The sequence below is a fragment of the Erpetoichthys calabaricus genome, chromosome 16, assembly GCF_900747795.2.
Source record: "Erpetoichthys calabaricus chromosome 16, fErpCal1.3, whole genome shotgun sequence".
Taxonomy (NCBI): Eukaryota; Metazoa; Chordata; class Cladistia; order Polypteriformes; family Polypteridae; genus Erpetoichthys; species Erpetoichthys calabaricus.
The window spans coordinates 33,535,417-33,561,570 of record NC_041409.2 but is presented as its reverse complement, the minus strand read 5'-3'; the positions used below and the strand labels follow the sequence as shown (position 1 = coordinate 33,561,570).

At 39.1% G+C, this 26,154-nt stretch overlaps 1 protein-coding gene across 2 annotated transcripts in view; it reads right to left on the bottom strand.

The window, feature by feature from the left end:
- LOC114667097 (formin-like) overlaps positions 1–26,154 on the bottom strand; it is a 613,004-nt gene that overhangs the window by 15,962 nt on the left and 570,888 nt on the right. For both annotated transcript variants that reach the window (XM_051920062.1, XM_028822231.2), the window contains one exon: positions 11,629–11,710. In XM_051920062.1, coding sequence (XP_051776022.1) covers positions 11,629–11,710 — 82 coding nt within the window. The remainder of the gene's footprint in view (positions 1–11,628; positions 11,711–26,154) is intronic.

The window sequence follows — 26,154 nt, the reverse complement described above, 5'->3', positions numbered from 1 at the left end:
TATGACTGGTGGCTACGCATCAAATCCTCTGATGGTCTAGTCTCTGGGTGGAAGGGAAGACATATATACTATAAAATAAAATACTAAGATCTGTGTGCATGTGTGTATGTGTCCTGTCCCACAGGGTAATCTGATTTGTCAGTTTGGCTTTGGTCATGCCACTGAAAGAGGAAGTCCAAGTGTGAGAAACACTAGGTGGATTAAAGGAGTAGGGGGAATGCTGAGAGTTGCCTTCAAAGGCAGGAAGCATAATGGTCGTTAGATGGATGGGCATCCCGACTGGGATGGACAGTGAAATCTTACTTGGCCTGGAGGCCAAAATGGATGGACTATGTAAGTGTAGGTGAATCCCGGCCAGTATAGCTCTAAGTTCCTTTCCCAGTTGAGGCAACCATATAATTGACGGATGGTGGGAGACTGGTCATCAGGGACAATTTATCCCCCCAGGACAAAAGGTTGCAGTGCTACTCTGGCATGGCCCCTGGTTGGACTCCTGTATGGTTTCACGGGACCTGTGGTTCAGAAGGGTGACCCTGTCAGGATCCCTTAGTACCGCCAGAGACCACTGCCAGGAGAAGTTCTCCCAACTTTGGGTAACTTCCACATGACCCGGCAGTGATTTCCGTCATGCTGCAGTTGGGAGTAGAGGGGACAAAGCTCACTGGAGAAGTGGAAGGAGAGGAAGGAAACTTTAATCAATGGTGGTGATTAAACTTTGGAATGTGATTGGTCTGTTTAGTGAAGGTACTGTATAAATAAATAAATAAATATTTGAGTCCATGACTGTGTTGAGTGTAATTGTAGCTGAGGTTTGAGGCTCAATGTTGCCCCCTTGTGGTCACAGCAGACAGGACGTGAGCAAAACGCCTCAAAATAACAGAATCTGAGAAGCAGTATTTACGGGAATGCACTCGACAGGTTCAGACACACAAAGAGACCAAGGAAAGGTACTGATGGCACACGTAGGGCAAGAGATAGCAAACATTTTTTAATCTATTCTATTACCTGTCTTTGATGGGCAACGTGGCTAGTCAGATACTGTACAAGCAAGATACAAGCTGAATTCACTGCATATGTGATTAATTTAATATCATTCATTAGAATACCATTTGTAAATTCAATAACAATTATATGTAAAATTAATATGACAATGAAAATAAAACTGTATTTCCAGACTTATTTAACTACCTACAGTATTGTAAAACTTAGTTTCTGCAAAGACTGAAGACTTTTCGATCAGGAGCGAAAGGAAGAGAATGTTTGCACACGTTTCTCACTTTACAAGAAGGCAGTAAAATAAGTAGCATGCACTCAAGGTCCAGCAACCTTTTTACAAGTCAAAGCACCTAAGAACCATGATGGAGACAAAATCTTGTAAAAAATTGCTCTATGCATACACAAACATTTCAAGTAAAAAAAGCACAGCAGTGATATGTATATTTGACATCTCGGGTTCCAAGCTTCAAAGGCATATTGTGCCATTAAGTAATTCCAGAGTCAGCTTTTAATGATTTTCTATGAGCCTTAAGTCCAAGTCAACATTGTGAAAATGTGGAATGAGTTAAACTGACCAAAAGAAGGAAGAAAAGCATTCATGGTAAGCCACTAACCCGATTCAACTAGAAAATATAGTTCAGATTACATAGTTCTAATTACAGTAGTACTTTTTATAACCATCATTGCCATGCTAAGGTCAGATGTGGCAGACATGCATAAACCAAAGAAAAAATGTGTAAGAACTAAGGCCAGAATCCAATGTTATTTCCTCTGCATGATATTAATTAATAGAAATATCATTAAAAAGAAAATCTTTCACAGCTTTCATTTAAGTAAAGCACATATGTGGTCACTTTCTAAACCCACATTTTCCTGTAGACAGCTGTGAGAACCTGTGCATAGCCCCACTGTGTGGGAATGACCATTTTTTAGGGCATAACTGGGCTTCACAATTGCTAGGCTCATCAGTGAGCATAAGTCAAAGGGTTAATGTAAACCTACCTTGGCAACATTTGGCTCAAAGCAGAAACTAAACTGGACAGTCTGGTAATCTGTTATGCACACTCATACCAGGCCAATTAGGACTAGACTTTGAATGCAACCAACTCATTTTGTGGGATGTAGAATGACATGGGGTACCCAAAGCAATCCTAATGGATATTTGAGGAACCTACTAACTGTACAAAAATACTGACTGGGCTGGACATGAACCAGCAGCTTGAATTGCTGCACCACCATGCACCCTACCAGTTACAGGATAATCACCTTTCACCACGGACATCACCAGGGTGCAAATGAATTCCATTTAGACCAATTCTGGAATTTTAAACAGTTTGTTGGTCTTTAGATTTTTAAAAGGGTCATGGTCATTTATAACTTTAAAAACCAGAGTTCAATTAACAACCAATAGCATAAAGCATACACAGTGATGTGCTAATGTCTTGATTAATCTGTCTAAAATTAAGTTCTGCATCGAGACCTACTCACAATTACAGTACTCAGCATAAACAAGTAGACCCTCAAAAGAGTTTTCAAAAATCATCCTTCTCCCTTTACAATTAATTCTTTCTATGGGATCCTACACCACAAAACATTCCAGCAAATCTGCTTTATTGGTTGAAAATGAGATTTGTCAGTACAAAAAACAAAACTGGAATTTTTTTATCAAAACGATTTAAGACAATTATGCAAAAATAAGTCCACCCCAATCAAGGTCTTAGGAATAACACTTGATAAAATTAACAGGAATTCAAAAACACGTCTTATCAATCATCATGCAGACGACCACCAGATAACTGACAATTTCGGGGGAATTTAACATGTAAAATTCCCTCCCATTCAATGCTGACAATAATGGCACCAAATGAAGGAGAAATGTCACAAGACTTTAGAAAGTAAATCATTCCTTTGCACAAAAAAGGTTAATGCTGCAAGAAAATGAGTAAGCGTTACTAATCAGTCATAATACAATAGCAAAAGTGATTCAGGCCTTCAAAAAAGATGGACTTGTGGCAAGCTCTCTGAAACATCCAAGCCATACTCAGAAACAAAAACCTTGACATGAGCATTTTGTGATAAGAAGAGCTGAGAAGAAAAAGCAAGTTCATCACAGTTATATAAAGCAGTAGAAAGCCAAACTGGGGTTACTGTTTCCTGTGATGCAATATTATGTACGCTGAAGACAAGTGGCATGCAAGGGTCTCGTACACAAAGGAAGTCACTGTTAAAGTCCATGCACAAAAAAGTCCCGTTTAGTATTTACCAGGGCTCATGTTGACAAAGGTGACTATAATTGAGACTTGTCATGCATGTGTGTCAGAGGATCAACCTCTGAGTTCCTCCCAGGTATGTAGTTTCACCCTGGGCTGAGGGCGTCCGCATAAGTTGACCCCAGCACATTTCGCCCCAACATATTTTGCCTCCATCCCACATTTCACCACCACTATACTTTGCCCCGGTATTTATATACATATCTATAATTGCAATTAAAAATTTAATAAACCTTACCCAACATTGAAAATAAAAAAATTTCATTTAGGTAGTGTTCTTATACGACTCACAGATCAACGTGTTCCACTGAAAATAGTATGCGTGATTGCCTCCATAAAAGGTGAGTATTGTACTTAAAATTTAATCCGTGTTACGTGATATACTATTGTACGATTGTACTGGATTTTGCTCAGTTTTTTTGCCAGCACTACGGCCGTTTCAAGACTTGCATTTTCGGTTTTCGCTGCTTGATTATTGGTGGTGCGTGTCCTCGCAGACAGCACAATATCAGAACTGTTGCGTCACCACTCACCGCATTGTGTATTACTTTCTCTCTTAAAGCGTTATTTTTGCATTGTGACTAAACCTAAAACCAACTTTATAAAATTTCACTATGGCGGAAAGAATTTCGTTAATCAGAGGTAAAAGAAAATTGATAGATGATAATAAACACACATTCAAAGAAAACAGTCGATGAACAACATGGAATCTGGGTCTGTGAAAAACGTTCCATCTGCAAAGGACGTGTTTGGAAGGCCCAGTTGTAAAAGTGGTAACTAAGCATAATCATGCAGCTCAAGCTGCAAGACCGGGATTGGTTGATCAAATCCGGCAACATGCAATAACCACAAACGAACGACCACAACAAATTGTTGTATTCATTGTTGCAGAGGCACATGCCAATGTCACGGTATTGCTTCCTAGAAAAGACTCGCTGAAACGAACCATTTGTTATGTTCAAAACAACAATGGTGCTCCTGCTTTGCCAAACAGTGTTCAAGACTTAGTAATTAAACAAAATTATCAAGAAATTATTGTTGATGGCAGTGCGCAGCAATTTTTGATGTGCGATTCTCAAGACGAACTGCTCCCAAGGTCGAATGCTTATTTTTTCCACTCTTAAAAATCTTCATTTACTGGCATTTCTGAGGAAGAACAGGGTGAAAGTAATTCAGTATCCAAGCTGACCTCAACCCAGTAAAACACCTGTGGGGCATTCTGAAAAGGCAGGTTGAGCATCATTCTTTATCTAGCATTCAGGCTCTGAAAGAGTTCATTCTCCAAGAATGGAAAATGATAGTTGTGGCGGTGTGTTATCAGTTTGTTTATTCCATGTCTAGAAGAGTTGGTGCTGTTCTTAAAAATCATGGAGGCCGTCTAAAATATTAGATTTGGTGGAATTTGTTGTAGGGTGTATTCAATTTTGCAACACCTCATTTGAATAAAATGTATTAGTTTCTTATACTAATGATGTTGGTAACCAAGTTTTTATGTTGTTAATAAAAAAAGTTTAATAAAACTCAGTTTTGTCAGAATTTGCCAATTGTGCTGGTGTTCACTGAGAAATGAATCATTTTCAAAATGAGTGTCCTCATTTATGAGGAGCATTGAGCGTAAAAGTGCTGCATATGTCTGTATTTGTTATGTGATATTATTGGTTTAGATTAATTTCATTCAGTGTGCTAGTCTTGCCTAGGGTGAGCACAGGTAAACAGCCTACGAAAAAACTTGTAATCCTGGGCCATCTTAAATTCCTTCGCACCTCTCCATCAGCGTTTTTTGTTTTGTAAATGTGTCAATCCCATCCCCTGCCCCTGCCTTGACAGAGCTCAAGTTGCACAGAAGATTCTCAGAGCTCAAGTCCAGCTGCCTGGAGTTGTAGAGGGTAAATAATATATTATTTGGAACACATGCATTTCATGTGTGTTCCTTGTTTACAACGATCTGTGTAAGTGTAGGATGAAAGGAAATGCGAGGCAAGAAATGCTGAACACATAACTAAAACAGAAATTTTTCTGTGTGTGAAGTCTTTAGTCCAAATATCAAATAAATACATGCTCTTTAATCCAAGAATATAACCAAAGTAAAAAAAAAATCATTCAATTTACACGTTGTTGTCAATGAGTTAAAAACCCAAGCTCAAATGTCAATCGACAGAAAGTTGATGTCTTCTTGGATGGTGCAGAGGTAAGAACTGCTGCCTTATAACCAAAAGGTTCTGGGTTCCAGTTTTTACTTTGGTTGTAGACACGGAACATACATGAAATGTATGCACTCCAAATAATGATATATTATTTACCTTATACAACTCTAGGCATGTCACACGCAGATAACGAGCCTTTAACTCAGAGAACTTTTTGCCAGAGGTGAGCTGTGGCAGTGGGGGGATGGGATAGCAGGCTACTTGCTGCTTGTACTGATTGACACATTTACAAAACAAAAGACACTGCTGGAGAGGTGCGAAGAAATTTATTGTTGGCCAGGAGTTTTTTCATAGGCTTCAGGGATTCTAGTGTTAAAGCAGGACGAATAAAGCTCATTTCTTGTTGACCATCAAATCACACACACAAGCCCACACTGACATGGCTAAAACCTTCATCACAGAAGGCAGACATATTACGTTGTCCACTGTTGATATAAATTTGGATATCAGCTATGGATCTGCACATGACATCGTGCATGATGACTTAAAAGTTTGTGCAAGACGGGTACCCAAAAAGCTTACTGATCTGCACAAGCCAACATCCTCCAGTAAATTTCGGCACGTTAAACTCCTTCTGCACAAAGGAATCTTAATATGGTGTGCTGTTCAACAATGGTGCAATCCCGTAACAAAGCATCCATGTTCATTTGACTTAAAGGCAGAGTGCTGCACTGTGTAGGTTCAAACTACTCATAAGCCAATGCAAACGTGTTGTATTAAGTCAGCTTCTACTCGTTGCAGTTACTTATACTTTATCAGTAAAACTCACAGTGACATACTGACTACTAATTATTCTTGTATTGCATCAGTTTCTATCCATTGTGGTTACTGCAAAATTTCCAAATTGCCTTTAGGTTTTGATTTACCTTTGTACATGGAAAAAAATATTTTTGTTTAATAGTAAATATTTAGAAATATACTGTATGTTTATATGCATCAAAATCTTAAATAGTTTGCATTTTTGTTTCAGTTTTACATTTGAATGGACATTGGTACAGTGTTTAGTGCTGTTGTCTCTCAGATTCAACATCTTGAGCTCAAAAACCATGTCCATTCTTAGTTTGTGTTAATTTTGCATGTTCTCCCCAAGTCCGTCTGGATATTCTTCTGGACAGTCTGATTCCCTGATCACAAAAAGATGTGTCTGTTAATTTAGTTGTCAATTCCAAATTGGTCCAGTGTGTGTGTGAATGAGTAAAGTTGTGTGCACCTCTGATGAGCTGGTGCTTTGTTCAAGGTTGTTTCCTGCCTTGCACCTGAAGTTTTCTGGGTGTCAGCAATGTATTAATGAGTTTTTGTTTGCAATGTTAGATAGAACACATTGTTAATGTTTATTTCTGTGTTTTGTGATCGGTTGAGTGAAGACATTCTGTTGTCATTTTGTATTCTCACTTTTATTACAGATAACCTCATCATGTTACAGGCTGAAAATGTTTGTATTAGACTGTGATATACACTCAGTGACAAAAAATAGTTGCAGTAGTTCAGTGTACATGGAAACCAGTGTACAGAACAGGTGCCACATGAATAAAAAATCTGAAAAGGAAAGCAAAGAAGAACCGTCATGGTAGAAGCCCCGACAGCTGGTAAAAAAGTGGGCACACATCATGAGATGGAGTCACACAGTTGCTAAATGGTGATCTTTGACATATCCAGTAGAGCACAGTATGATAGGTCCTCCAGGGAGGCCACAGTCCTTTTAAGGTAAGAAACCAAATGACACATTCTTCCTTTGAGACAGGCACATGGACTCAGTCAGAAACTGCAGGAAGATGACAAGCAATACCCAGTCAGAAAAAGAAATCAGACAAGTTTCCACGAAAGACCAAGTGATGAATGACATTGTCCTTGTCATATTATTGGACTGATAAGTTGCCTCTATCATGCAGCAGAGATGAATGGCTACTGCAGGGGATAGAGTAATGCACATCTGCTGTTCTGCCAGTGTGCAGTCCACATTGTATCTTGACCTGTATATTTCTATGTGGTACTATAAAAGAAAGAGAATTTGAAGACACATGTCACAGTACAAGGTAATCTAGACTAAATGGGAGTAAAACTAATCCTCATGCTGTTGAAAGAATGGTGAATAGTTGTGGATGTAGTAGAAGGAGATTACATTTGTGAACCCCTGGGCTATGATGGAAAGGCTTATTGAATGTTCTAGATCTCTAAGGATAACTTCATTTAGTCTCCATGATTTCACCTTGCCTTTTTATCATTTTTTTACAATGATCTTGATTGCTAAATACATAACAAGTTAGACAATGTCTGCATGGCATAACATTCAGGTGTGTTGGACCACAAAGTTAACTGATAGGAAAGTTGGAGCATTTCACATCTTTATTTACTGGTTTTGTTTATTAAATAGTTTTGCAACAATGAGTCATATTTAAAACAGCAATAACAGATTACAACTTCCATGTATTAGTAGACAACATTAAATATGTGTTTTTAAACAGCACTTTACAATGGAGTTACAAATGGAGCACAGCGGCTTTGTGGAGGCTCAATGGCTTTCATACACACAATTCAAGTGTGTGAAAATGTGATGTACAGTCATATGAAAAGGTTTGGGAACCCCTCTTAATTCTTTGGATTTTTGGTTATCATTGGCTGAGCTTCCAAAGTAGCAACTGCCTTTTAATATATGACATGCCTTATGGAAACAGTAGGATTTCAGCAGTGACATTAAGTTTATTGGATTAACAGAAAATATGCAATATGCATCATAACAAAATTAGACAGATGTATAAATTTGGGAACCCCAACAGAGATATTACATCAATACTTAGTTGAGCCTCCTTTTACAAATATAACAGCCTCTAGATGCCTCCTATAGCCTTTGATGAGTGTCTGGATTCTGGATGGAGGTATTGTTGACCATTCTTCCATACAAAATCTCTCCAGGTCAGTTAAATTTGATTGCTGCTGAGCATGGACAGCCTGCTTCAAATCATCCAATAGATTTTCGATGATATTCAAGTCAGAGGACTGTGACGGCCATTCCAGAACATTGTACTTCTCCCTCTGCATGAATGCCTTTGTAGATTTCGAACTGTGTTTTGGGTCATTGTCTTGTTGGAATATCCAACCCCTGCGTAACTTCAACTTTGTGACTGATGCTTGAACATTATCCTGAAGAATTTGTTGATACTGGGTTGAATTCATGCGACTCTTGACTTTAACATTAGCCCCAGTCCCTGAACTAGCCACACAGCATGATGGAACCTCCACCAAATTTGACAGTAGGTAGCAAGTGTTTTTCTTGGAATGTGGTGTTCTTCTTCAGCCATGCAAAGTGCTTTTTGTTATGACCAAATAACTCAATTATTGTGTCATCAGTCCAAAGCACTTTGTTCCAAAATGAATCTGGCTTGTCTAAATGAGCATTTGCATACAACAAGCGACTCTGTTTGTGGCGTGAGTGCAGAAAGGGCTTCTTACTCATCACCCTGCCATACAGATGTTCTTTGTGCAAATTGCGCTGAATTGTAGAACGATGTACAGATACACCATCTGCAGCAAGATGTTCTTGCAGGTCTTTGGAGATGATCTGTGGGTTGACTGTAACCATTCTCACAATCCTGCGCATATGCCGCTCCTGTATTTTTCTTGGCCTGCCAGACCTGCTGGGTTTAACAGCAACTGTGCCTGTGGCCTTCCATTTCCTGATTCCATTCCTTACAGTTGAAACTGACAGTTTAAACCGCTGAGATAGCTTTTTGTAGCCTTCCCCTAAACCATGATACTGAACAATTGTTTTCAGATCTTTTGTGAGTTGCTTTGAGGATCCCATGCTGTCACTCTTCAGAGGAGAGTCAAAGGGAAGGATAACTTGCAATTGATCACCTTAAATACCTTTTCTCATGAGTGGACACACCTGTCTATGAAGTTCAAGGCTTAATGAGCTAATCCAACCAATTTGGTGTTGCAAGTAATCAGTACTGAGCAGTGACAGGCATTCAAATTAGCAAAATTACAGGTGGACCCACATTATTGCACAGCCAGTTTTTCACATTTGATTTAATTTCATACAACTAAATACTGCTTCACTAAAAATCTTTGTTTGGAAAACACCCCAGTGCTCAGATGTTCCTAAGAAATGAAAGACATACCACTGTTATTTTTTTTTGTTGAAAGTAGAGTCAATTATTATGAAGGCTGAGAGGGGTTCCCAAACTTTTTCATATGACTATATGTTAGTGATGGAGGGTCTGTGCCTGATTGTTGTTCAAGTTTCTTAAATGTAACAATTTTGAAAGTACCCAATAGGGTAGTATAAAAAATTAGCAAAGGAAAAATATCTATTAATACATTAAGTCTAATACTAGCATAAATCAGTGTCAATATTAACCTATGAAAGGAAAAAAGTAAAGTAATCTAGCTAATATTATTTAAAACACAGTACAGTAATCCCTCCTCCATCGCGGGGGTTGCGTTCCAGAGCCACCCGCGAAATAAGAAAATCCGCGAAGTAGAAACCATATGTTTATATGGTTATTTTTATATTGTCATGCTTGGGTCACAGATTTGCGCAGAAACACAGGAGGTTGTAGAGAGACAGGAACGTTATTCAAACACTGCAAACAAACATTTGTCTCTTTTTCAAAAGTTTAAACTGTGCTCAATGACAAGACAGAGATGACAGTTCAGTCTCACAATTAAAAGAATGCAAACATATCTTCCTCTTCAAAGGAGCAAAGAAATCAATAGGGCTGTTTGGCTTGTAAGTATGTGAAGCACCGCGGCACAAAGCTGTTGAAGGCGGCAGCTCACACCCCCTCCGTCAGGAGCAGAGAGAGAGAGAGATAGAGAGAGACAGATAAAAAAATCAATACGTGCCCTTTGAGCTTTTAAGTATGCGAAGCACCGTGCAGCATACTTAAAAGCTGCACACAGAAGGTAGCAACGTGAAGATAATCTTTCAGCATTTTTAGAGGAGCGTCCGTATCGTCTAGGTGTGTGAACAGCCCCCCTGCTCACACCCCCTACGTCAGGATCACAGATAGTCAGCGCAAGAGAGAGAGAAAGAAAAGTAAGCTGGGTAGCTTCTCAGCCATCTGCCAATAGCGTCCCTTGTATGAAATCAACTGGGCAAACCAACTGAGGAAGCATGTACCAGAAATTAAAAGACCCATTGTCCGCAGAAACCCGCGAAGCAGCGAAAAATCCGCGATATATATTTAAATATGCTTACATATAAAATCCGCGATGGAGTGAAGCCGCGAAAGGCGAAGCGCGATATAGCGAGGGATCACTGTAACTCAATAAATTATATAACGAAGAACTTGGAAAATAAATAATTTATTGCACAACAGGAATATAAATGGGGCACAATGGGCAAGAAGATCAGAGACTTGCTGCAATTGTTTGTGTATGTCCAGGCCTTTAAGATCTGGGGCTAAATCCATTGAAGCCCCTGTCCATTTCTAAACCTGCCTTATGTTCATATGAGTTAGGGCAGCTGCATCTTTGACATGTTATTAATTAGTTCAAATACCATTTGGCTGTAAGTTGATAATGTTGGTTCTTTACAATAATAATTTGCAGATAATATTGTTCTATCAATTCATATTATATTAGGGTTACATTTTTACCTTCCCTTTCCATTTTTTTCAGAGAAGTGACTTTTTGTACTCCTAGTGTTAACTTATTACGTAAAGCAACAGGAGAAGGGCACTGCTGTGTCAGCTGTTAGCTCCATGCCTGCTCTGCCCAGCGTTAGTGGGCACCTAAGTGGTTATCAGATAAGTAAAACAGGAAAATGTGCAAACTATCCAAGTTCAAGCAATTGCTCTCAGGTAAAACTGAAACAGTAAACTAATTCTCTAGTTGAGGTCACCCAGAATGCTTCTCTGTTTTATGAAAAATGAGATGGCAAATTTGCCAATGCTTTTCAATGGGAGATTTTGAAAATTAAAAATTTTGCACAGTGCAAACGAAAATTGAACATTCTCAACACATTTCACCGAAGACTAAATGTGACACATCTCAATAAAATTGGTACATGGGGAGTGAGCTGTTTCATGGAGACAAGCTGACAGACAGACATGGACTTTTACAATAGGTATGCGAACACAATTGAAAATAAACAAGGCCACCCTCACAAAAGCCAGGTAACAAGTATTGGACATATAATGGAGACAATGACTTACTAGGCTGTTGGGGTTTGTCTTCTTAGTTTCAATCTTCTTTTCTGCTGTCAGTTTATTGACAGAATCCTGTGCTTCTTTGATTCTAGAAGGGCAAAGACAGACACAAAAATTACAATAGTCCATGAACTTCTCCACAGTTAAATGGACAATTTCCCTGTTAACCAGAAATATTAACAACATGAGAGGAAATAAACAGAAATCTAAACTATAATTTTGGTCTTAATGCCAGCTGTTATAAAGTTTTAGGTGGATACTTTCCTCAAAATACAAATTAACTGTATGTTAATCTACTCTATACTGTAAATATAAAATCCTAAGCCTAAAAGTGCAACGATTTTATGTGATGTTTTTATGTCACTTTTTTTGTCACGCTTTAAATTGGGCTTATTTTAAAACCTACATATATATGTTTGGTATCATTCTTTTCAGAATTTATCGAACTTTAATGTGATATTGTTAGATTTTCAGATTCATATTACGTTTTTAAATTATAAACAAAAAAATATCAAGAACTCATGTCCTGCGAGATGAGACTTTGTGCCAAAAGATTTAACCACGCCTGGCGCCAGAAATAAAAGACAAAGAGTAGGACAGCTGCTGTACAGGCTTTTAAATGTTCGACGCACCGTGCAAGATGCATGGCAACAGCAGCAAGCCAGCAGCTGATCAAGCAAAGAGGAGGTAAAAAAAAAAAACTATTTGTTTCCCATTGTATCACCGTTTAAGAGGGGGTTTCGGAGGAGTGATCACACATCCTTGGGGTGATTTCAGCCCCCACTCTTCACAACACGAGCGTCAGAGACGCGAAGTGGCTGGTGCGTAGCGCAGGCCGGGGGGGTTGGTGAGCAAAGCGAGCAGGGGGGAACCCCCTAGTATTATATATAATATCTCACAACTACAGTAATAAAGACTCAACAGCTCACACATAGAGTTTATAACTTTTTTACCATTTTTCCCTGTATTTTATTATCATATCAGATAATGAACCCTGTCCAGACTTGATTCCTGACCTGTACTTGTTGATGCTAGTAGTACCCTTAACTATTAAAAAAAACGTGCAACGAGGATTAGCAAAGTTGCCTATGACCAGCAAGGGAACAAGACATGCAGTCGTGACTGGGAATGATACGCAGCAGATTATTGTCCAGTCAAGTTGCTTAAGTTGTAACGTACGTACTGCGTGCTTCTAGCTAATGACTAAAAATGGTAACAAAGTCTGTAGTATGCAGTACTACTCCTCACTGTTATTATTCACCCACATCAAAATTAGTTTGCTATGGTGACAATTAAACAACAGGACAAAGTAGATTAAAATTACTTGAAATTCACTTATCTCAAAAATTTACATTTTTGTGTGCTCATTTCTATTTGTGGGTTGGCCATAACCCAAGACCACAATAACCTGAGATGCACCTATGTATAAAGTAATGGGCTAGGTACATCAGAAAACAAGGTGCATATCATGGCAGAGCACCACAGTGTTTTTATTATGTGACCTTTAAAGCTGATGCTTGCCATCTACTGAATTGTGTGATACTCTGAATATCTTTACAAATGGTGTAGCTGACAGGATTTTCTCATCATTGATTTGCAGGGACCTGCATATTGAGTGTACTTGTAGTGGATCTATAACTAGATTTGTTTGTGAATGGGAGATATATCATGGGACTATATTTCTAGAGAAATGGGAAGAAAAGCAACCAAAAAGTGTGACTAACGCTCTGGCAGCAGGAATTCTAAGTGTTAGGCCACAGATACAAAATGGATAAGAAAAATTTTTCTTTTAGGATGAGGAGATGGAGAAAAAAGCACAACTCATATTCAAGAATGGAGTAAACTGCAACATACGAAGAAAATCCGAACAAACCTTAAAACGTAAAACTAACGTTCTGTTCTGTCAGAAATACATTTGCAAGTTCATAACCAGTAGGGCATTCAATCATCAGCATGCCTAATTCTATTCAAAACTCACATTCCAAAAAATCACAGCAGTAAGCCATCAGCCTAGATTTTAAATTCAAATTACACACACTCAGAAAATTGTTTTGAATTGATAGCCTTGGACAACCTGGAAGTCCATGATACTGACCTTTAAAAATAATGACCTGCTTTTGCCATGTCCCACGGAGACCACAATGAGAGCTTTTTTAGGTCTCAATATATATTCCAGCTCCCACAAAAGACAAAATGTAATAGTGTGAACAACAAAAATATAGTGCTACAAAAATAGTAAAACCATCAAAATGAAACTCAACGTAATAAAGAAGTAGGTAATTAAATTCAGCACGTTCCCATACTGACAAATTCAGAGAAATACCAGATGCTGGAGGAGCTGAAAGCCTTCATATCTCATGATAAAAATCTGTGCAAATGCTTGTTTCTCTAATCCAATAAGACTTTACGTGGTTGGAAGGCAGCGTCTTGAAGAGACCTGCTCTGAAGAAGACACCTTGCCACAAACCAAGTCTAATGTTTTTAAAGGGTAATTAAATCTACCTTAATAAAAAGACAAGTGTCTCTGTGTCCATCCAGTTGCTGTGTCATATGACTGTTATATACTATTTGGTATGGGATTTGTAAAAAAAAGAAAGATCTTTGGAAGGAAATGTTTTTATAAATTGTGGAAATTCTACCTAAGCCTTCAAGACAGTTCAATGTTTCTTCTGGAACAGAAATAGGTGGGTGGTGAAGAAAATTGGGCAGTTTCATTTAGCAAAGTTTCTAACTTGAAAGTAATGGATACATTTTGTTGATGAGAAGTTAAATTTGAAGCTTAACTGCTTGTAGGATGCAAAAACATTATTGATGTCTTTAAATTATTTAATCCCAGACATTTTCTTATCATTAAATACTGTGTATATTTGAGAGGGTGGAAAAGTGTGGTTCTCATGTTGAGGTGCAACAGGTAAGAGCTTCTTTGTCATAAAGTGCTTCCTGCATTGTTTCCATATTCTGAGTGAATGAAGGGTAATTGGATTATTAGTGTATTGATGATAGTTTGTGTTTACTGGAGCACAGAGCAAAGAATATAAAGAAGTACTTCAAGATTTTAATTCTATTGTAGACCAACTTGTGTTGATGTCCAGAGGACTCATGCATAAATGGTGCATACACACAAAAATGTTGTGTACGCCCGTTTCCTCGTACACTTTGAGATGTATAAAAACTAAACTTGGTGTAAAGCCATGCACATTTTCACGGTTGCCCCATGCCTTGCATATGCATGTTTCCGCTCAATTTTGCAAACTGGTGGCACCCAGGGTCAAAGCAGTGCTACTGTTTCTGTGTCATTTACCTTTCTTTTTCATATTTGCACCAATGACGTGGGATTTATCAAATATACCAAAATCAACTGCATATCATTCACAAATTTAATTCACTTGATTGCAATCATTCTGTAACAATATAATGGTGCATGTTACGGCTAAACTATTCCAACTTTAGCATTGTTAGAAGACATCGCTAATGGAAGAATTAGAAGAGAGTGCATACTTATAGATAATGATGACTGGCTTCTAAGTCGATTTCGATTTCCAAGAGCTATCCTCTTGGAGCTGTGTGCTGAACTGGAGCCGGCTTTACAAAGGCAGCCTTTGAGGAATTGTACTCTACCTGCTCCTTTGCAAGTTCTCTTGGGTTTTTAACCACAGGAGCTTTTCAACTTGAACTTGCTGACTGATCAGGTATTTCACAAACATCACAGAGTCGCTCCATGCCAGCTGTATAGGATGGTATTGTCCGCTTGTCATCCAGATAGATAAGATTTTCATACACTATGGTTGAATTGTGAAACATTAAAGCACAATTCGCAGCAATGTCCGGTTTTCCAAACCTAATCAGAGTGGTTAGCTGCACACACATTGCTACTGCAACGGCACCGGACAAGTTGCATCAGCCAGGGATAATTCACCGAAAGAATGAACTAGCATTACATCATATATAGCTGGAGAACCAATAAAAACTGCAGCTCTATACAGTCACAGGTGCTTTTTCCAACTAGTGCGGCAAAAGGCAAGCAGTTCTTTTAAAGATAGTGAGTCACTTCAAATAGCCATGTAAAGAGAAGAGAATTGGTCCATTATGTCACTCGGTGCCAATGCTACACAATAAAAGTACCTTCAGAGAATGAATTTGCTTATGTAAATAGAATGCATTTCCACTCCTTTAATGTGCTGCTCTATAGTCCACAGAAAATGTGTCGCAGCTTGCCCGTACCTGAAGAGAAGTGGTACAACGAACCTAACCATAACCCACCAAATGATCAGGCAAATAAGACAGCGTGATAGATTCATTTGAATGTAATTAGTAGAATGTAAAAACAAGTAATCAGATGCTGTATTTATTTTTAACCAATAAATTTAAATTGTGGTCAGTATAACATAGTACAGCCCTTATATTCCTTAGTACATTGGCCACATCTCTCACAGCATCCACTACTACATTTTGTGACTCCAGAACAGCGTCCGTCAGCACACAGCCAGATGGTCACTCAGTGATTTCTGAGGCAGAGGTGTGTGTGCTGCCAGCGTCTGGATGTGCTGCTGCACACAACGGCATTGCATGGGGGTCAGCTTTTTGATTTTTTATTGAGTTTATCAAAGCAAGTATGAGAAGAGATCAAGTGTTGCATATTCTACACATATATTCTAAAATAGCTTGGACACATCTGTTGGTATACCTAGAAAAAAATTGTAAATAATTGGATTCAATTGATTTTTCAAACTAGTCTTAAACAATGCTTAAAATATATAAAATTCTGAGACTGGGGAGTAGACCCATGAAAACCACCTATCAAAAAAAAAAAAGCAAAAACAAAAAAAGAAATGCTTAAAAGGCAATCCTCAAAGGGTTGACCTAAAACTTCAGAATCCTGTTCATTTGAGAAAGAAAGAGTTGAGAGCACTAGTAAAATAATGTACAATGTATTTTATCATTATTTAATGTTGGTAATGTCTTGTTGTGCATAATTTTTCAATTAAACTTTATTATAGATACGTATGTAAACAAAAAACGACTGATACATAGGTTTTGCTACTATGTGCGGTTTCATGCGTCCATGGTAGGTCTTGGAACGTATCACTTGTGGATATAGGAGTTCTACTGTAGACAACATAAAGATTAACAGAAAGCCCTGGGTGAATTATAACATAAAGAATACATTAATGTTGGAAAAAAAACAAATAAGTGGCATACTAAGATGATTTCACTTGAAGTTGATCTACATAAATTTAATTTGTATAAATTTAGTTTCTGCTGTAAAAAAGCACAGAACAATGACTTCTAAGTATGGTTGCACAGTATACCTGTACTGGAAAAGTGCAAAAAAATCCAAGTTTTAAAATGATTCATGTTGCAGTGCCCCAAACCCCAACCACAACTACACACACAACAGTCCAGGTTCAATTAAAGAGATTTAATAGCAAAAATATCTTCTTATAACAGTCTCTGTTTTACTCCCTCGACCACATCTGACTCTGACTGAGCCTTAACTTTGCTGAGTTGAGCAGAGGGCCATTCTAGACTTCACGAAAGAGCAATAGACACCCGCGTTTCAAGTCTCACAGCACTTATCCCTTAAACACTTCTAGGAAGGCTCCGATTCTCCAAACGACTTCACAGTTAAAACAAAGGCTTTAATTGAGAGGAGACTTGCTGCTGAATAGGAGGAATGGGTTTGTTTAGCTGTGGGTTCTACCTCTTTAGAGTCAACGTGGACATTAATGCTGAAAACAGGACGGCATGTGACGGGAGTGCGAAACAAAATAGCCCCCTATAGTCTCATCCTGCTGGTGAAACGAAACAGCCACAAACTTATATTTGGGTTCAAATTAAAGCAGGCATGACTGGCTTCGAAATTAAACCAAACGCATCATCCTCAGGGTTTTGTGGGCCGTTCTAGACTTCACGAAAGAGCAATAGACACTCACGTTTCAAGTCTCACAGCACTTATACCTTAAACATTCTAGGAAGGCTCCGCTTCTGTGCTCTTTGGTCAGCACAGACATTCTACAACAGACTGTAATGAAGTCAAATGTCTGTGATTAGTGAAATATGTTGCTCCACCACCTAAATGTCATTGCCTCCTTATATCAGAATGCCAACACAATGTTCCCAGCATTATCTCCATAAACTGCCACTGTATATCAGTCCTCTGCTGTCATTTGCCTGCTTTCTACAGAAGACTGGTGGCAAGTAACAGGATGTACAGTAGTTTAAAAGGGGTTTGTTATGTGATTTATACTGTCATTATTTAGAAGCAAGTTGACGGGCTACAAAGCTGTATATGTCAATGTCAATTTATTTATATAGCACATTTAAAACAACATAGTAATGCTGTGGCCAAAGTGCTTTACAATAATAGAATAAAAGAAAAACAAAACAAATTAACATAAAACATAAATAGAAATAAAATATATGAACATAAAATAAAATACATAATAAATAGAAGTAATGTTATATACATAAAAAATAGAAGTATTGTTATATAATCACAAAGAGGACACCATCAGTATTACTGAAGGTCATGGAATGCAAGTGCATAGAAATGAGTCTTTAGTCTTGTTTTGAACAGTTTAATTGTAGATGACTCTTTTATGTGATGAGGTAAAGAGTTCCACAGGCGAGGAGCAGCAGCTGCAAAGGCCCTGTGCCCCTTGGTTTTACACTTGGTACAAGGGACAACCAGAGACAGCTGACCAGAAGATCTAAGCACTCTAGATGGCTTATGTAAAACACACAGTTCAGATAAATAGGCCGGAGCAAGCCCATGTAAAGATTTAAAAACTAGGAGCAAGATTTTAAAATCAATTCGAAAACTGACAGGCAGCCAGTGTAAAGAAGCTAATATTGGAGAAACAGAGTCATACTTTCTTGCCCCAACCAGAAAGCGAGCGGCAGCATTTTGGACCAACTATAACCTGCGTATCAGGGATTTGTTAATCCCAGAATACAGCAAGTTGCAGTAATCGAGGTGAGAAAAAATACAATGGTATAATTTGACATACAAGTATGTCCTGTAATAAGGAGACAAATGACTCTGAATCAAGGATAAAAGCATTTCAGTAATGCCACCTGAGAACTGTAAAATGTTTAAGACAAGTTAAAAACTGCAAACCAATAGTTGCTTATAAATTAAAAAAAGTAGTCCAGATTTTCTACAACAGGCAGCTGAAAGGCTGGACACTTGCCAGTTATATTAGAGCTGCATGAAACCGTGGCTGCCAGGTCAACTTAGTCTACTTAAAAACAGTCCAAGAAAACAAATAATACAATGTGCATGTGAAGGACAGAATTAATATTTAAACATGTAAATCTGAAACTTCATAAACAGCTTCAAACAGGCTGCACATTATTTATTACAGCACGGATCACAAGATAACAATATGCAGAATTTAAAAAGTAAATTATAGTCAACCAAGAAACATGCAGAATGAAATGGGCATTTTACGGGTACAGTTCTCTAATTGCTGTCAGAGTCTCATTTCATTTTTTGAAGCCCATCTACTGTTTTGTCTTTTTAAATATGTTTCTGCTTTATTTAGAGCAGTGGTCAACACTGTATCCTCACAGCTGTAGAATGCTAGGTTCAAATCCTGGACTAGACACTCTCTGAACACGTCAGCTTATATTAGAGGAAGTGACTTAAAAATATTAGCAAAAATAAAACAAAAAAATGAATGAAATTTGGTAACAATGTGAACATGTCATGGCCAACATTGTTAATTATCCAGGATTAATTTCTTGTGCCTGATCCTGACTATTGTGGCCAGTAGGGGGCACCACTGAGCTGCAACCCCGCCCACCCTGCCCCAAGGCATAATGACACCAACAAAAGTCCAAAGGCTCAAAGGAAAGTTTTTTATTTACAAAACACCTTAATACAGTAACAGGTTCTACTTCCCAGCCAACACAATGTCACTAGAATTCTGTTTCCTCGCTCCTCCTACCATGCAAGCCTTGTCAACCTCCTCTCAACTGCTCTTTCAAGGTGAGGCAGCCTTTATGATGGACCTAGGAGTACATCTGCTGTCATAGCACTGGGCGGTGGAAAGTACATTTTTGGATCAAGCGGAAGCCTCTCTTCTCCCGGCAGCTACCTCTGGCAGCACCCAAACACCCTGACATTGTTGTCCTTCTGGACTAGGAATCCCATGTAACCCTGTGGGTGTCCATGCTGGAAGCAAGCCTGAGGTGCACTTGACAGACAGTTGCCCCCGTACATCCATCCAATCTTTTAATCTTTATATGAATTGAGAAGCATCCCAGCTGGGTTAAACCTCCATGTAGAGTGTCCAAACATTATGGCCTCACCCCTCATCCCAGTCAGAGTGCCAGTCAATTCATTAGGACACTAACACTACCCACGAACATTTATTGGAAAAAAAATTAGTTTGAAAAATAAAAAGATGAGGTTGACCATTATGGAACAGTACCCTGCCATGTGGTGCTATGCTTTTTCTTTCCTCATCTCATATTTAATTAAGCACATCTCCACCATTGGCTACACTACTACTGCTCTGCTCCGTATTCCTTATCCATTGTACATCTCCTATCATCACTGACTGCTGTTTGTTTACAGTATATTATGTCTATTTCTACAGTTGTTCTGTATTCCCTCATGTAAAATTACCCAACCTTCAGTATTGTTATATTGTCATATTTATTGTCTAATTATTGCACTTTGGCCCTGGGAAATGTAAATTTACACCACTGCATAATGTAACATGGTATGCATTTTCAGACATGTGCCTGGGTATCTTCTCTGGCGAGTTAAGTAGTTCCACCCCGGGAAAAAAAGGGGGTGCTGACACTAACAGTTTCTTCTCATTTTTCGTAGCACAGGACAACAACGATAGCCCTGCCACTTCCAGTCCAGATGATACAAACAGGGCCAATTCCGGAAGGAGATGACTCATTTGGACCCTAGCCTTGAAAGAGGAGACATCTCCATCTGGTTCTGGCTAAAATCATTTACATTATTGTTGGTTCTTTGAAAAGCCTCAAACACTTTGCTAGCCTTATTTTATTTTGACTAAATGGGGTGGGTGGTTGCCATCCCAAGCTTCTTCCTGTCTAACCTGGTATGCTTACCCAGCTGTGTTTTCAGCATATACAGTACAGTGATCCCCCCTATCGTGGAAGTTACGTTCCAGACCGATGAGCAATAGTTGAAAATGCGCGATATAGAAAGACCATATAAATAAACATTTCTTTTATAGTTTAAACCTTAAAACACCCCTCCCACATGCTTTAAACACATGTAAACTTATTAAAACACACTTTGTAAACACATATGATATGTGGATGTCGGGCGAAGGATATGAGTAACATCTCTCTATTATAAAAAAAAAAAAATCTTGGCAGGGAGACCAAGGAGATAGGGCGTGATCTTCTCGGAAGACAATTTGACGTCCTGTGAGAGACATTTTAATGGCACGCAAGACAAGGCAGTGAGACGAAAGGACAGCTGCTGTACAGGCTTTTAAATGATCGATGTGCAGAGCGACAAGCAGAACATGCATCTTGGCAGAAGCAGCGCAAAGCCAGTACCTGATCCATCCACTTCTCCTTAGCGTTTGTTCAGCTCCCCCCCTTCACAACGCGAGTGGGAGAGACACGAAGTGGCATGAGCGTAACGCGCCTCCGGGGGGTTGAGCAAAGCGAACGAGACCAGATCATCTCGGAGAGACACTTTGACGACACGTGAGACTAGACATTACAACCTTAGGAAGCAAAACCTGTGAGACGGTGACTTTTACACATCACGCCCTACTTACAAACAATTTAAAACAAGTTCACGGACATTTGCCTAGCAGTTGTTGGAATGCTTTTGGCAGACAAACTTCAGGTGCTCCCAGCTCTTAAAACAATGACAAGCAGAACATGCAGCTCGCCAGCAGCAGCAAGCCAGCAGATGATCCGAGCACATCCCCTTAGCGTGCGTTTAGCCCTCACCCCCCCAACCCCCTTCAGAACGCTAGCGGCAGAGACGCAAAGTGGCAAAAGGACAGCTGCTCTACAGGCATTTAAATGCTCAACATGTAGAGTGACAAGCAGAACACGTACCTTGGCAGAAGCAGCACAAAGCCAGTAGCTGATCTGTCCACTTCTCCTTAGCGTGCATTCAGCACCCCCTCCCCACCCCCCTGTCCTTCACAACGCTAGCGGCAGAGACGCAAAGTGGCAAAAGGATAGCTGCTGTACAGGCTTTTAAATGATCGATGCGCAGCAGCAGCAAGACAGCAGCTGAACCGATCGCATCTGTTTAGCGTGCGTTCAGACCCCCTTTCACAACGCGAGTAGCGTTATAAGTCCCACGAGAAAGGGACAAATGTTGTTTTTACAAAAGTTTTAAAGTAAAGATGAAAATAATGCATATGTAACAATTCCCATGAAAATAACAATCTCTTTAAATTGTTTATCCGGTGAACCAAACATGGGGGTGGGTGAGTGAAGCGAGCAGGGGACAGATCCCCCTAGTAATAATAATAATAATAATAAATCCGCGATGTAGCGGGGGCGCGATAGCTGAACCGTGATATAGCGGGGGATCACTGTACACGATATGGTCATAAAGCCCACTTAACTTGAATTGACTTGACCATTTCTACTCATATCAAGTTGTTAATAACAGGTCAAAATACTTTTGAAGATTCACAAGCAAATTAACAGAAAAAATAATAAATAAATAAATTTAAGGATGAACCTTCAGTAATTAAAACTCAGATGATCAGGACTTTCTAACTAAGGTCTCCAATTAACAAAGAACCAAAGAATAGCATCCAACAGCAACCACATGAAAGCATCTAGGACTGAAGCTTCAAAACAGGAAAAATATACTAAACTAAATGGAGAACATCCTGCTCTGTGTCTCCTATTGATATTTCTGTACAAAAATGACTAGTGCCCCCTACAGACAGTGAAATATTCTGATTTTACTTATGGTTCATGAAAACGCTCCAGGCATAGGCACCTCTTCTGTATAGTGCATACATGAAAAAGAAAAAAAAACTGAATGCATTACAAGCTAAACCATTGAAAAGAGGTACAAGTGGCAGAGGAGATAAACCATTTGTGCAAGGCATTTTGTACTCAGGGCACACAAATTTTGAAAGTGATATTTATGTTACCCAAGGCCAAAATAACAGGAAAGTGTGAATAATAAAAATTTGATGCAGACCTACTATGGACACGGACTGTTACTGCTTTAGTAACATGGATCACAACTTTTAACTACTTCCCACCACAACATTATATGGCTAATTTGAGAAAAGGCACTGGTGCGGTGGAACTTGGCAGTCAGGATGGCCATTTATATATATTTATGACTATAAGGCGTCATTTACACAACGTTATTTTGTGGTCGCTTGGTGCCAAGTTCAATCACAAAAAGGCACTTTTATAGACTGAAAATGATGTTTTAGAATTAACAGGAACATTTTCTGTGGGTGTAATTCAGGGCTGGCATGCTGCCTGCAGTGTGATACTCCTAAGGTTGTCTGCTGTTTACTTAAATAATAATAAACCACTGCATTACGTCTCCAGAAGTAGTTAACCTTCACTTATTTGCTGCATATTTTCTAACAACCGTTTTACTACTTGTAATCCAAAGCATGGTGCAGTTTGATTCTAAGTGCCTGGTTACATGGAACATTGGCATTGAAGGCAGGCAGTCACACAATTCATGGTGACTCAAGATGGGTGAGTAAAATGCCACCAGAAAGGTCAGCAAACAAAAAAAGAGTCTGCTGTTGCTTCATCTGCATATCACAATTTTTGGGGTTGATCCAAAAATGAAGTTAAGCTATCCTTAAATAGTTTCTTTCAAAACAAAATGGTAACTGCTACAAAACAGAACACTAGCTGGCTTGCGGCACTTTGGCAGTATATATGGGGGATCAAAATGTTTAAAGCCCAACCTATTTAAGTGACTCACAAGTAAAAGCAAACAAGTTTTATTTGTTTCAACACAATCCCAATGAACACTAAAGCGTTCGAAGACTCTCGCTCTGCTACTCACATAAAACATTTTGTTGTGCAGGTACAACCCTTATCCTGAATATGACTTGATGCCTTGGTCATTGGCATTGCACGTTCCCCAAAATGTAGACCTTCAGAGTGGAAAAGAGATGGCAGTTATACAAGGTCAAGTCTGGAGAACAGGGTAGGTGTAACATCTCTTTGAATCCACATCTTCCCTGAGCAACTTTTGTGATCTGGGCAGTTGTGAGCAGGAGTGTTATTGTGAAGCAGAAGGGGGAGAGTCGACAGCTTTCCTTACACGCCTTTGCACGACTGGCTGCCCAAGGCAAATTAGCATAATGTTTCACAATTATATGGGTCTTTATAAGGTATGTTAATCACTATGGACTAAATCCTCACATTCAAAACTGGCTTGAACCTTGGATTTCTTTGCTGTTTGCAAATCTTTATAAATTCAGTGTTTCTATAATGATCATAGAAGATGGAAGAGTGGTGGTGGTAATGTGTTCAGAATTTAAAGCCAGTAGCCAAAGGTTTAGCCAAATCTATAGCTAAACATGTTTGGGCCTTGAAAGTACTTCAATTAGAGACCATCTAGGAAAAGCTTGGGTTGCAGCTGGAAAAGGTGTGTGGTCTGTGTGTGGCTCCCAATACTCCAGTGCAGTGATGGAGACACTGTAAAAATGGCAACATCCTTTGGATGAGACATAAAATCAAAGTCCTGACTCTCTGTGGTTGATAAAGATGCTTGGGTGTCCTTTGAAACAAATAGGGTGCATCATGATATCCTGGCTAAATTGCACAAAAATCTGTCCTCCTAATCATCCCCTGCCTATAATTGGCTAACTATCTCTCATCACTTAACCACCTAACAGAAAATGTGAGTATACTGGTGGAAAATGGCTGCCATTGCTGCCAAGTGGATGCTGCACATCGATGGTGGTTAAAGTGGCTCCCCACTATCTATGTAAACTGCTTTAAGCAGTGAGAAAAGCAGAATATAAATGTGAACCATTTCTGTAATTATTATTATTAAAGCACCAAGCTGGACAAGCAAAAACAGAGAATATACTAGATAGATAGATAGATAGATAGATAGATAGATAGATAGATAGATAGATAGATAGATAGATAGATAGATAGATACTTTATTAATCCCAATGGGAAATTCACAATACTATACTATTTCTTAAAAAGAGAAGTAAAATGCACAGGAACCAGGGCAGAGAACCAGGTCTGGGACAGGCAGGACGTCAGAAAGAAGAACTAAATGACAAATCCAAAGTAAAAATGAAGGTCAATAAACAAATAAAAGGTCCTTTCACTCGTTTTAAATTGCCCCTAACTGAAATAAATACAAAAGAAGTTATTTTTAAAAATAAAGAGATTTCAAAGTAACAATATAATATAATATACACACAATTCTCAGTGTGTACTTTGTGTTTATTTCTTTTTTTATGTTACTATGCATACATGGTAGAGAATTGCTTTCCAGGCTCACCTAAGGTATGTGGTACCACCCCAGGGCGAGAAAGGGCACTGTCGAAGAGCCTTTGGAAACTGCCCCTTGAGGGCAATAAAGCCAAGGAAGCCCTGCCCCTTCTGGTCCACCAGATACAAAAGGAAGACACACTCAGAAGATGGCGTCTAATTTCAGACCTGACAACAACAGCAAATACTTAAAGAAATAAGAGAAAAACAGAAAAAGTGTGACTGCATAGAGCACAGATTAAAGAGAATTGTCCCTAGCGGGGAGCATCTGTGAGTACATATTTTTTATAAATTTTCTTATTTTTTTATTTTAAATGAAACAGGGTTTTGCCCTGGAGAGTAATCCATTACAGTGGAACCTCGGTTTGCGAGTAACTTGGTTTACGAGTGTTTTGCAAGACGAGCAAAAATTTTTAATAAATTTTGACTTGATAAACGAGCGAGCTCTTGCAGTACGAGTAGTATGTATACACTTTGTCTGCTGAGCGTCATGTGATCACAACTGAGCTGATGGTTCTTCTCTCTCTCGCTGTGGGATTGTGGGCAATCGTCTCCTATTCTCCGTCTGAGTCGGCGTGCCTCACTCATAGAGTCAACATCCGTACGAGCGTATACTGTTTACTACAGCATTAGCATTGTGACTGTGTGTGTGCGCGCGCGCGTGTGTGCTGTGACGTTCGAGTCCCCGTCTTGCACCCTAAAATACGAAGCTGAGTCTCAGTACTTTAGCAACACCAGCTTTATTCAGCTTGAAATAGCAACAGCGCGGTTTTTTATACACAGACACAGCAGTCAGGCAGGGCCCTGCACATTTATAATGTTCCTTGTTCCATGTATCACCCATTGACGGCAGGCGCTTATAGCATGTCCGTGATCTTTTCGGATTCGCTTTTGCGGCGAACTGCTACAGCGCTGGGAGACTGCGATTGCTTTGGGACGCTCTTCTGAGTGTCGTCCCGTTGGGTGCAATCCCACAAGACTTTAGAAACTCACTCACACCAGCCGTGATTCTTTTCAAAGGTAAAGTGCAGGTTAATTTGTTTTACGTATTTT